Source organism: Anopheles darlingi, chromosome 3, assembly GCF_943734745.1.
Source record: "Anopheles darlingi chromosome 3, idAnoDarlMG_H_01, whole genome shotgun sequence".
Classification (NCBI taxonomy): Eukaryota; Metazoa; Arthropoda; class Insecta; order Diptera; family Culicidae; genus Anopheles; species Anopheles darlingi.
The window spans coordinates 27145801-27159181 of NC_064875.1; the positions used below are offsets into that span (position 1 = coordinate 27145801).

A 13381-nucleotide genomic window follows, 5' to 3' on the forward strand; every position below is an offset into this window, starting at 1 on the left:
GTCTGTAACAGTGTATCATGCTAGACCATCCGCTGCAAGGACGTCACACCTGCATCGTTCAATGCGTTCGAACGCATACGACTTCGAGTTCGTAAATATATAAATGAATTCATTCAAACGTCCTTCTCCTCCTCCTCCTTCGCGACCCCGCTCTCCCACCACTCTTTATGACCTCATCAGCACCCAGAAGCTAAGAATGGTATCTATTTTCCGTTTGGGCGGAAAAACCTACCCCAACGACCTCGTCCCTTCTCACCCCTCCATCCTCGACGCTTCTAACTGTACCATCTGGGCCTGGGTGTGCTCCGGTCCGCGATCCGGTGCGGTGATGAGTTGCGGAAAATTCTTACTCGGATCGTGGGGCCTCTGCGAACAAACGACCGACAGGAACTATCTCCGCACACCTACGCGCCACACACACACGCGAACGCTCGTGAGGCCAAAGTGATTGGAGAAGGAATTCAAAAACACAATTTTGATGAACGCAACCAACCAGCCAGCCAGCCAGCCAGCCAGTGCCAGTGAGCGCCACCCATCTAGCAGATTAGAGTCCACCGACGTCATCCACCCATAACCGAGTAGCTGTCCCGGAGTGGCCGGAAGGAAGGAAAAGCTTGGGACGAAGGCTGGGGGCCGGGAGATTTCCTTCCCCATATGAAAAGTCAAGTGACCAACCAACCAACCAACCGTCTCGGATCGTGGTGCCTGTGAGTTTCGAGCATTATCTCTCTTCTGGGTTCTCTATCTCTCTCTCTCGGTATCTCTCTCTCTCTTTCTCTCTATCTGGTTGGCTCATCTCTTCCCGATGTTCCGGAAGGTGGAGGGGTGGATGGTATGGGTGGTTGGTGGTGGTGGCGGCTGTTGTTGTTGTTGGTTGGCGGCTCGCCTTCACGCTTGAAGCGGTCCCGAGAGCGCGCGGGCTAGTGGTGGCGGCGGATGATTTCCTTCCGAGCTGGCACTACCGCGCACTATTCCCCCCACCTCCCCCACCCGGTACCACCATATTTCACCTCCCGGCCAGCTGGTGCACCGTGGAGCAAGAATTGGAATGACAAACCCCACGTTGTGCGCCCCCTTCGGTCGTGTATGTGTGACGGTATGTGGCGAGAGAGAGAGAGTCAGCAATAGAGAGAGAGAGAGAGGTGCACTGGCCAAGGCGCGCGGTACCGTAACGGTGCCGTACCGTGCCCGTGTAGACGTTATGGTTCCTTCCTTTTTACTACCAGTTGCTTGACGGAGTTTGAACGGATAAGACGCGAACGCGCACACCCGTGTGGTAAGACCGAGCTCATCCCATCACCGGTGTGTCTTCCGTAGATCCTCGCAGTGATCCGTGACCGTGATCGATATTGCGCCCATTTTCTTGCCCTCTGTGCGTGTGTTGAAGTGTTTGCGATCGTGATCTTGTGTGCATCGATTCCGGCAGGACGAAACGGTCTTAAACTGCAAGCGGGCCATTCCTTGATCATCATCTTGAGGCCTGGCCCGGTGATGATCGTACGACATCTTCATTATCACCTCACCGTTCATTCGATGGTGCGCGTGAAGTCGCACCTCGTCGTGGCCTGTCATGTGTGATCGTCGTTGTCCTCATCATCGTCGTCGTTAATGTGGTGCAACTGCAGAAGATCGCAGACCTGCTCTCTACCGATGGAGACGCACCGCTGGTGACGGTTTTTCGCGAATTTTCCCCGTTTTTTCAAAGGCAAAAAGTGGTCCTTTAGCGCCTGCAACCAGCAACCGTCCTTAGTGACGGGCGGCGGTGACTAAAAATATCAAAAGATGCGATCGTCGTCGTGGCCGCGCGCTCGCGTTTCGTGATTATTACTTGCGTACGTGGCGTGGTGTGTTGCGGTGCGGTGTTGTTTTGGTCCTCATCATAAGTCATCACGTCCGGCGTTTTATGCGCCGGGGGGTTTTTTTTATTCTATGGTTACTATTTTTAATGCAAATTTTTCCGCTAAACCACCAGCGGCATCATCTTGTTTCGCGCGCGCACGTTTGTGAGGTTATGTAGCCAAACGGTGTAGATAAGGGTATTTAATATAATTTTATTCCACTTTTTTGCAGTGTTACCTATTATTCTTTAAGGTTTCGGTCGGTTAGTGAATGTGAGTGAAATCCCGCTGTGCAATCGGAGGAAAATTCGTAGGAAACGGAGGACGGACGAAGATTGAGCGGATAGTAAATAGAAGTTTCACATTACTAGTGCCAACGTGGGGGAGAAGAGAGAGACGAAAACGGAAACCCGAGTTCGAGGAAGGAAGGACAACGGCAGCTCCCTCGGCCTCGCGCCCAGCGCCCGTTTGACGTTTTATTGATGTGTGTTATTTTGGGAACTCCCACTAACAAACCACCCCCAAAACGCTGGTCGTGAAATTCAATAAACGCGCCAAACCGACGCTCGGCCATCTTCGCTAACCAACCGCCCCAAGCAAGTCGCGGTGAAAAGCGGAAAAGCCGTGGAAAAAAAGCATAATTCCGGATTCGCGAAGGCAAAGGCAAAGGAGGTGGTGGTGCTGTACATAATTGGCCTTCGATGAGATCACATTTGCCTTCTTCGACAAACAGCGTGTCATAGCGTTAGCATATAGGGCTATGCTGGGTGAGGTCACCGAGAGCCACAAGAAGTCAACGAAGTCGAACACACAACAATAAACCCATCATCGGGCGGCGGCGGGGACAGCGAGTGTGATTTGTGTATGTGTGTCGTTAGAGATAAAGTAAACAAAATAGGCATTAACCTGCACGGCGCGGGATCAGCCGCACAGTTTGCTAGTGTGTGACCGGAGCAGACACGGTTTGACAGTTAGTGGCGGATTATAGTGTCGGTGGTAGAGAGGAGGAAGGATCTCCCTATTGGTTTTCGGTAACCGACGCGTCAGACATTTAGTGACAGCTGCAGAGGCCCCCACCAGCCCCCTTTTTGGATCCTCATCGGACGGACTCAGGCTCATCGATCCCGGACACGGCGGACACCCAACGATGGATAAGCAACGGGGACTTATTTTTAAAACCGGATTAGTACTCCTTTTCCTGCAAGGTAATTTGAAGCAACACCGTCCGTTAGTCCGTCCGTCGGACATTTTTGGTACCGCGTCCGACCATCTGTCTGCCCGTCTGTGTGTGTGTGTGTGGTGGACCCGGACCCGATAGTATCGATGATGTTGACACAGTGGAAGGCCATCCCGAAAGGGTGAAGGAAATGAGGAGGGAAAACATAAAACCTTGGCCACGGCATGGGTTCGCTGAACGCCATATTGGCTGCCCGGTCCGAGAGACGATACTGGCCCTGAAATGATGAACGAGATCGCCCTTCGTTAGATCATATCCTTGAGTTAAGGAAGGGAATTTTTGAAAAAAAAAAAACGCTCCACCAAACATCCCGTGTGGGAACCAGAACTTGGCATAAATTCTCGTTAAAATGATGAATGAATGGGATTTTGGGGGGGCGTGTGGTTTTTCCGATCGCAAAGCTATGCCAAGGATAAGGTCATTCTTAGTCAAATGAAACAGTTGGCGAGAAGGCGAAGATGTTTTATAATTTAACACTCGTAGAGAGTTTTCGTGGTTTATTGGTTCATGCCGATTTTGTAATATAGTTTTCTGTCAGGCTGCAGCATAAATAAGGATCACGATATGAAAACAAGACAACTAATTTTCAGAGTAGATTCCTGCTACGGAGTTCCGTTTAAGGGAGGCATTCGTTAATGCTAGTCATAAAATGATTCACTTTGCGATTTCTTCAAAATGAAACCAAAAAACTGTCCTGTCGATGAACATCTCATTAAATTATAAAATTTCATGAATATTTAGTAGCAGTTTAATGAAAACATAAACAGTTGATAGTTAAGACATTAATACCTTTCCATTTGGGATCAAAATTCGACGATCCTTAGATAATTAACTAGTTCCTCGAAGTGATCCCGCCAAGCTATTTACTAAATTTCATAATTTTCGAAAACAAGCTTCGTCCACTTAACCTATTGCTTCTTTGTTTTTTGGGTTATAAACAGTTAAATCCATTTATGTTTTTGATTTAATTTTTCAGCCTCAACTATTTGGTTGTATTCGATTGTCTTTTAGTAGGCGACGCGGATGATCAACTATTTATAATACGATTCAGCATTTTGAAATTGAAAGAAAATAATTATTAATTGATTGGACAAGTTTTTCAATTATTTTTCTCGGGATGCTAATTGTTTCATCTGTCCAAGAAAGCATCTTTCATCTGCTCCAATAGTGTTAGTTTTTCGTCAAATATTGGAACAATTATTCAATTTTGAATGATTTGTTGATGTTTTTCAAAACTTTAAGTAAGTTATTCTTCTTCAAAGTTTTAATCTTATTGAAATCTCTCCTCTTGAACTTTAGTTTGGTCTTGATTTGAAAATAATAACCAATTTATTTTACAAACTATCTGCCAATTAGGTTTAATTGGAGGTGAGAGAACTTTTTTAAACAACTAAACATATACCGTTTTCAGACTTTGTTGGTCCAGCTTCCAGCTATTAAAGCATTTAGGTAGCAGTATATAGATCTAAATGGACAGTTAACAACATCGTTATTTCTTAATTACCTTCTACTGATATAGATTCCAAACAGTTGTTAATGTAAAATGATATCAAAAGTGGATAACCCCGTAGGCGAAAGTGCATACGACCACCCAATTCGCGCTCCGTAATGGGCTATTTCCATCACATTCCACCCCCCCATGGTGGGCAAGGTAAATAAATAAAAACCCTGAAATCACGAATCTGCGAAGGCAATCCTCGCGGGACACTTTGCAACATGACGACCCGCACTCTGCACCCTGCACGCTCTGGCTGGAAAGATGTGCCGAAAATATTGGCAGCCCAGGCCCGAGTGTTTTGGTGCGATGTGTCTTTGACCGGAAGATGGTTTGGAAAATGGTCGTGACTGTCGCCACGTTCGGAGGTGGTAGATATTTTTAGAAAATTCCCTTCATTCAACAGACACACACAAATACACAGTTGTTCGCACAAACCTACCTTGCCAGACTAGCGATCGAGAGATCGAGATCGTGCAATCCAGAGATAGAGCTCCCTAGAAGGTAGTGTACCTTGGATATGGTGCTCGAGCTCGAGTTGATCTGGAACTATCGGTTATTGAGTATTGGTTGGGTGCACTCGAGCTGCCCAACCCACATGCATCGTATCTGGTGCAACTGAAGCGCAACGCCATGTCCAATTGACTGCATGATTAATGACTGTTTGGTCTGCTTCGCACTGCGCCATTGCGCGGCAAACGTATTGCTGACCTGGTGTAGTAGGTGGCGCTTCTAATGGATCAAATCCATCCTCCGGGTAGCGGACACTCCAGGCATAATAAGTTACAACCTACCAAGTGACTAGCCTGTAGCTACTTTCCCGTAGGAACCGGGGACGCAAGGACCTCTGGTGATTTGCGTAAATTGATGAGCTTTAGGCAGAAGCAACAGTTCCTCCGGCGATTGCCTTCCGCATTTACTCCATCTGACCATGCCCGGAGGGCCGATCGGTGGTCTGCTGCCTGCGAACGACGTCAATCATGTTTGAAATTAGATTTATGACGTTTGCTCGCGGAGATGGGGGAAGAAACGAAGGTGCGTGGTCACTAGAGCGAGCTGACGGGCTTCGGAGAATTAGATCAGAATTAACGAGGCGCATTTGCGTGACCTTAATTCCTTCCTTCGCTACTACCGCAACACTTCAACCCTGGACCCCACTTCCGGAAGACAGGGTGGGCTCCTTGTACGCCATTCCCGTTCGGCCCATTAGCAGCAGCAGTAGTAGTAGTAGTGGTAGTCGCTGAGTGCGACCTTTCGTCACTTTGCTTTGCTTCTTGGTGGGGAGACATTATAATTCCTTTGAATCAGCCATTCGCTTGCGGCAAAGACAGTTCCTTCGCGGTGTGCCATCCTCAGCGCGCGAAGAGGAAAAGGAGAAACCACAGCCAGAGAACGCCCGAAGCGCGATGGCAACGAGCGTGTCTGCCTTTGGCATGGCCTCCTGCCACCGGTGGTCGTGGCCAAAGAATGATGAAATAAGTGGAAACAGAACACGGTTGCGGTTTTTTCCAACCGATTTGCGGATTATGTATTTTTAAAGTTAGCAGTTAGTAAGTGGAACACACGCACGCTGACAACAGACACACAGCTGAGAGTGTGTTGTGGGAGGAAAAGCGAATACAGTCCGACCCAAGATAACATCATGGTAATGCAATGGAGCAGCCTGGCCGCTCGTACAACGCCGTCGCCGTCACCATCTGTCAAGGTTGTTCGCGGGATTTCTTGGAATGTGTTTGCGTTGTTCGCTCGCACACTATCGAGCAAGATGATAATAATTTCTTTTCGATCCACTTTTGTTACGGGACATTCTTTACGAATTTGTGACACAAGTCTGTCACAGGTGTCTGTTCATTTGCTGCTCGTGAAGATATAAAGGAACACATAATTTTACAAAATAGGTTTAAGGAGTGCTTATAAGCACTCGTATTCGTTAATTCGGATCAAAACCAGGCTCATTTTTGAGGGTTTTTTATGACGAAAACCTATTTTTTGTCTGATAGTCATATTTTAGGGAGGCATGACTTCAAAAATTCAGATTTTATTCAGAAAAGTTTTTGTTGACTCCAAGTACCATCTTAAAAGATTTGAGGTACCCATATCGATTTACTCTTTGATGAGATTACGAGTTTTTTCAGATAGTTTCATTGGATTTTTGTTAAATTTTTAATTTTTCCATTTTTGATAAGTTTTGCAGTTGGAAAAGTTACTCTTTAACGATTTGCGTAATATAATAAATTGTAGATAATTATTTTAAGAAAACAATCAACATTTTTTTTTAAAACTAGACCTGGTTACCATACAAACAGTGTGGAGATAAAGGATTAAATGGACATTTGAAACATTCAAAACATAGAGGCCTTTGTAATGAAGGGCAGCGTAAAAATTATAAAAGATACTAGCTGCCCCGACAGACTTCGTACTGTCTTTGATCGGTCGTGGGTTTATCGTAAACAGGAACTTTGAAATTTCAGTAGATATAATTTTATCTATTCCATAATTTGGTCATATTCGATTTATCAGTGAACCAAATCAATAGCTAGGTCCGTTAGTGATGTTGGAAATAGAGATGCGACATGCTTGTAAATATGAGCTGGAAAGTTAACATGATGTTTGAGTTTTAAGGCTTTGCCTTTCGGGCTAAATGACGTCATTTGGAACAACGAATTATATTTTCCCAAGTATTTTTAAAAAAAGTTTGACTTTAGTATTCGGCTTGCACATAGCTCGTTAAGTTCAAATGGTGTGTATTTAACGGCATTACAATACGACACACTTGATCCATTTTTCCGGTATTCAGCTTACGATGATTTAAATAGTCACATGATAGATCATAACTAAAAGCACCGCACTACAAATCAACGTCTTTCTTTTCTCTCGGACATTCTGGGTAATCATTCCAATCGCAAGTTGTTCTTGATAGATAGGATATGTTGGTATTGCTTTCTATAACTATTCGGTCACTGTTGCTTTATATGTTTGTACATGCAATTCCGATCGTTTACCATTCATAATCCGATACGTTAAATGAAACTGTCTAACCTTCCCACCCCTCACTCTGCTCTGCAAGATGTACGGAATGGAGAGTGGTGATGGTGGATAGGTGAAAGAAGCAAGTAAAAGAGAATTAAGTGAATCCAATCGAATTTGAGACCATCAAAACCTAGGAAACGATACCCATATTGCCCTATGGCGTATTTTAAGGATTGGGGTTGTATGGAAGCTCCCCTTTCCCCTCATCCGATGTAGACCAAATTTTGTCCCATAGTTTCTCAGATGACCATCAACAATTGTGCAAGTTTTAATGGTATTCGGTTCATAACTTGCGGAGTAATGAATGTTTTTAACAATCAAGTGTTAGAGAAGGGCATGAAGGAAGGTAGCGGGGAGTTTCTAACCATGCCTATAGCACTCACCGGCCCCAAAAACCCCCCCATGCCAAATTTGGAGTCAATCGGTCCAGTAGTTTCGGAGTCTATACCGGACATCCGGACAGACACATTCATTTTTATATATATAGATTAAGATTATAAAGAGTTATTTGAATATCGCTTCAATCAATCCTCAATTTATGCAAAATTTTCGATTCCGACACCATCTTCTCCTGCTCCTGAAGACTGTAAAGACACCATTAAACCCCAGGGGGCGAGTTAGTTTCGCTTACTTCTGCCAAACCCATCACGCCTAGAACAACATTTCTGTTTGGCATCAACCGGACGGTCCGTGACCGGCTTGATTTATGTCTCATAGTTGTAACGGTCGGTTGGTTATTTGTCCATCCATTAGCAGAACCGCTTCTGCTGCTGCTGCTGGCCAGTGCACCACAACCAACCAACCAACCAACCATCCGACCCACCCATCTAGCCGGATGTTATCGGAGTCCGGGCGGCGGCCGGGAGGTATTGCGGCTTTTCAGGGAAAACAGAGCTTCAACGGCTCTCTCTCCACTAGCTGGCCGTATCGCGAATGGCATTAGAAGCATATTTGCGAGCGGCCTTCTCTACCGCCTCGATCCATTTGCTGCCCGGTCTCGTCCCGGTCCCTATTGACGCAGAGAAATGAAAAAAGCATTTGGCTTTCCAATCGCGGCCCTAGTCAAGTGGTCAGTGTGTGTATATATGGGAAGGGAACAGTTTTCCACGGTCGAGTGGGACGCTGAACGTTGGCGAACACAAAAAAGAGGAAAAGATGAGTTTCTTGCGCACGCGGCTGCTGTGTGTTTGACTTTCTCGATCTTCAACGAGCGTAACGCTACTTGCTATAATCGTAACGCCGCGAAGGGGGGAGCGTAACGCTTCGCCGCACATCAGTCGCCGGTGATTTCGGTCGGTGGCCAACGTTTCTGTTTGCCTGTTACTATCTTCTCTCGGTGTCACAATGAATCGTCTTTCCTTTCATAAGAATAAGAAGGAGTGGATGAAATCGAATGGCGCGACGCTTTTGAATCTTACAATTACATTTACCATGATTGGGCGGAGATTTTGTTACACTAATGACGATCATTTGTAGTAGCATTTTCAATTGTGTTTTGTTTGTTCTCTTCACTGTCTTTTCAGCGGCCAACAGTCTCGAAATCATGAACCTTCGAGTGCCCAATTCCTACACGATCGCACGCAATGAAAAGGACAATACCCCGCTCATACTCGGTTGTGAGTATGACATCGATGAGAACGAGTCGCAAGGATTCGTGCTGAAATGGAAACACAATGATCTGCAATTCTACCAGTGGATACCGTCGAGAAATCCGGTTGTGTTTGTAAGTGAAAAGCATCCACTACCTACTTGCTGTGGCCACCGGGATTGAAAGTGTTTTCGTTCTGGTATCCTTTTACAGAGCTCATTCCGCGGACATCTCGATCTGGATTACTCGGAGTCGGAGGAGCGGCTGCACAAGCATAGTGCCTTAAAGTTTATTAGTCCAATGGCCAACCATACGGGCAACTACTCGTGCCAGGTGTCGACGTTCCAGCATGTGGCCACCAAATCGGCCCATTTGCAGATCATCGTGCCGGAAACGGATTTCTCGTTGGGTTACCAAAGGGAAACCAATGGCAGCACGTTGGTGTTCTGCAACGTCGGTGAAATCTATCCCGTACCGGATGTGTCTTTGATGTAAGTAGCAGCGGTAACGATTTGTAGAACGATCATGATTATAAGTATCGGTGATGTACACATAGATCCCTATGTGTTCTATCGAATTCTATCGAATGATTTATTGCATGGCACAGGTCATAGGGCAATTCAACGTTTCTTTCCGTTTTATTAGTAAAAAGCAGTAAAATATGCAAAGCACACATCTTGGCAAATTAAATTTAATAGTTCTTACTATATCAATGAAATTGATTTCACTCGGTCCGATGGATTTTAATCCTGTAAAATTATAGGAAAGTCCATGTATTGTTCGATACAATCGGAACATTAGTTAACATGATCCTTTTAATTTTGGCATTACATTTTTAATGAGTTACGGATCATGGTAAAGAGATATTGAATTTATTATTTTGCACGAAAACTACTGGAGAAGGTTAAAAAAATAGCAACATATTGTCTCTTGAATTCCCTGTTCGTAAGAAATCAAGCTTTCTGTGGATATTGACGCGTGCATTATTTCCAAAGATTGTCTGCCCTTTCCGATGCGTTTATAGCACGACTCATATTTAGCATGTTACTAAACAGCGCTCTGCTGTTTTCATCGATTGCATTTGATTGTCGAATATCACTCCGTACAGTACAGTCTTCAAACGATGTTTTTCACTTATTTTGGTTCTTATATTTTGCTCCTTGCTTTTCCAGCATCGACGACGAGAAGGTAACAGATGTTGTTGTGAGCGAGCAGGCGCAAGACTTTACCGGATACTACAACGTCAGCGTACAGCACATCCTAGCGGACCAAAACAAGGATATGCAAATCGATTGTGAAGTCTCGATACCTGCGACGGAGTACAAACTACGAACCAGCATGCCTTATCTCGGTCTGTAGTACAATGTGCACAACAATGTAACAATGCTAAGCAGCAATAAAGTAACCGACGTTACTGTTCTTTGTCTTTGTCTTTGTCTTCTAACAGGTGCCGCCATTCGACCGGAAGGTACCTTGCAAGTGTTCCTTTGTACGCTCGTCGCTGCGCTGGTAGCGAGGATGGTGTGTTCGATTTAGAGAACGAACGACGTTGTGGCGCTTGCGTTGTAATTTAAGAAATAACTACTCTTTTCCTGGGCGCTTCCTGCAATCTCCCTGTTATGTGTCAATGCGAGATGAATTTTCGGAGACGACGCCTTACACAAATCCTGAACGGAACGATGTTGCAAGAGGATTGATACGCATCAAATCTACCTTTCCGTCGTTGCTGAAACGTGGCTGAAACTACACATACTCTTCCACCGGACCTTCTTCAAGTGCAATACTTTTCACTGACTGCTTCCTTAAACTTATCCTGCCGGTAACGACCGGCGCCTTGCACCTAGGGATACACCTTCTGTTGTAAATAATTGTTTGTTTATTACTTTTCGAAATGCGCTTATTTGCTCCGCACTGCACCGGTTGTTGGTGCGTGGTTGTTTCGTGTAACGAAATTCGGTGTGCCTTGACCAGTTGCTTCGCTGTGGATATCCCGCCGGAGCTGGAAGAAAACGAAACGGATGAATGTACGCGAAAGGAAGATTGTTTAGTCTAATGTTTTTAAATGTTCAAACCTTAACACGCGAACACGCGGAGAATCCACGATTCGATTGGTGATATCCTGCAATCGGTGAATGAATAGCGAGCAATGAATCAATCGTAGCGTATATAGTCAATACTGTAGAGGTTCTCTCGGTAGGATGGCGTATCTATTTATGAAATATTCATGAAATGAAGCGAGTGATTGTTAAATGTGTTTACGGATCGATTTATTCGTCGTAAGGATAACGATAGACGCGATGTTGTGTAACACCTGTTGCCGAATAAATAAACTAATTGAATAAAGCTTTAAACTGCTTGAATCATTTCTGAATTCTTGCGCGATGGAAATTGAGTCACACGACTTACCTGTAAAGTGCATGTTTATTTTTTTTTTCAAATGGATCTAAAGTTATACTAACCGTTGTGATATTTGGTAGTATCCCCGTATCTACAACGAAAATCGATCTACAACTTATCGATCAAGATGAAATAATTAATGGTCTGGAGGTATGTAATTTAATTAAACTTTAATGCATTTATTTTTATTAAATAATTGTAACTGGACATCCAATATGCACCAAGTACGGTACCAAGAGACGCTAAACCAACTATAGCTATCGAATTGAATTCCGGTCAATGTTCTTTTTCTCTCCTCCATCCCCTGTCTTTCCGGCAAACAAAGGCAAAGCAAAACAATGCATTCATGCTGAATTCCTATAGCCGTACATCGAGACCAAAGTTTGCCGTGACACATTTGTAATACGTCCTTTAAATGATCGATATAGGTAATGCAATTCAGCGAGAGACAGCTCATTAGAGAAACAGTAGCGGGAAAAAGGCACAGAACTTACAAACCTTTAGCCATAGCAAATGACATAAAGAAAACATGTAACAGGAAGAAGCATAATGTGTATAACGTGGATGTACGCAGCGTACGCAGGCGTACGTTTTCTACGATGATAAATACGAGCAGTAATGTATGTTCAGGGGGTGTGTTCTTCAGAGGCTTCACAGAACGTCGTTGATATTAGCGGTTAACGAAATCATGGCTGTGTGCTGCTGATCTGCACTGTGGATGGCGTAACACCACACCTTCAAAAGACAAGGAGTCCAATTTCAGTACCGCACCGGAGCCCAGCAGCCCGTGGTTTCGTCGCGTCGGAAGTAATGGGGATTGTTGTTGCGGAAGACGGTGATCGCCGGAAATTGATTATCTTGTATGTAGCTAAGTGTGGCACGGACCTAAAACGCAAAGAGATGGTTAGTATCGTACGCGCAATTGACGAATTGACTGCATCTTCCCCTCATTCTAACTTACTTGCATGACAAAGTGTGGCGGTTCCACATCCGGACTGGTAGAAAGATGCTTCAGAATGAATTCGTCGCTTTGCGATAGCCACAGGTTAACACCGCGCAATGGATTATAGTTGAATGGACCGATCCGTAGCATGCCCACGGCAGAATCGTATATGTCTAGCACCTAAAATGATCCCAAAAAGCGAGAAATTTAGACCTTTGCTTCAGCCGAACCAGAATAAATAGCCCATACCTGATGGCTTCCCGTGAAATGGCGAGCCATCCGCAGAGGCAGATCGGGACCCTTGTCGGGAAAGGTGGCTGGAAAGATTTGGCCAGTTTTGATGTTTACGCCGACACCATAAATGATCGGCCAGTTGACATCGTCGCGTGTGATCGTGTTCAGCTCACCGACGCACGATTGTGTTAGGTCTATTTCGAGCGGATGCTTATGGAAGGACTCTGCAATGAGATAATTCAGTAAAGTATTGATGAGGCAATTGGTTACTTGCTAGTATCAATCACCAACCGGGAGCCATTCGGCCTCGCTCTATTTGTTTTGCTCTAGACGGGACTCGCCTTTGAAATGAACAAACAGTCATCTATCCCCGAGACGCGATGTGGTCGGTTGATTGGTGTCAATTTTTTGATTTAATTATATTCTAATTGACCTTCCGTCCAGCGTGGCTACGGTGCTTGCTTGGCCAGCAGTAACCGCCACTTTACGTTCTGACAGTAAGTGGTTACGGTAGCCAGCATTTGATTGAATTAAGTGGCCATTCGTAGTCCGGGGTGGCTTCACCGCAGCATCGAGCAAGATCATTCATTCATACGAGATCTCCTCCCTTAGCACCAGC

General features: G+C 45.0%; 2 protein-coding genes across 4 annotated transcripts in view; one reads left to right on the forward strand and one right to left on the reverse strand.

The window, feature by feature from the left end:
- The first annotated feature begins 1234 nt into the window (after window positions 1–1234).
- On the forward strand, window positions 1235–11554 carry LOC125954330 (uncharacterized). Of its 3 annotated transcripts, none has more exons than XM_049684528.1 (6): window positions 1235–1276; window positions 2071–3043; window positions 9124–9323; window positions 9402–9679; window positions 10361–10539; window positions 10636–11554. In XM_049684528.1, exons 2-6 carry the CDS (start codon window positions 2986–2988, stop codon window positions 10722–10724), a joined length of 804 nt encoding a protein of 267 aa, XP_049540485.1. In that variant the 5' UTR covers window positions 1235–1276; window positions 2071–2985; the 3' UTR covers window positions 10725–11554. The 3 variants fall into 3 exon arrangements, with proteins under 3 accessions (XP_049540485.1, XP_049540486.1, XP_049540484.1); XM_049684529.1 differs by having other exon boundaries at window positions 1259–1302; XM_049684527.1 differs by lacking the exon at window positions 1235–1276 and having other exon boundaries at window positions 2033–3043.
- A 189-nt stretch (window positions 11555–11743) lies between these two features.
- LOC125954324 (protein N-terminal asparagine amidohydrolase) overlaps window positions 11744–13381 on the reverse strand; it is a 30584-nt gene continuing 28946 nt past the window's right edge. The window contains exons 6-8 of the mRNA XM_049684519.1: window positions 12778–12986; window positions 12547–12708; window positions 11744–12470 (exon numbers count right to left, since the gene is read on the reverse strand). Coding sequence (XP_049540476.1) covers window positions 12345–12470; window positions 12547–12708; window positions 12778–12986 — 497 coding nt within the window. The 3' untranslated portion in view covers window positions 11744–12344. The remainder of the gene's footprint in view (window positions 12471–12546; window positions 12709–12777; window positions 12987–13381) is intronic.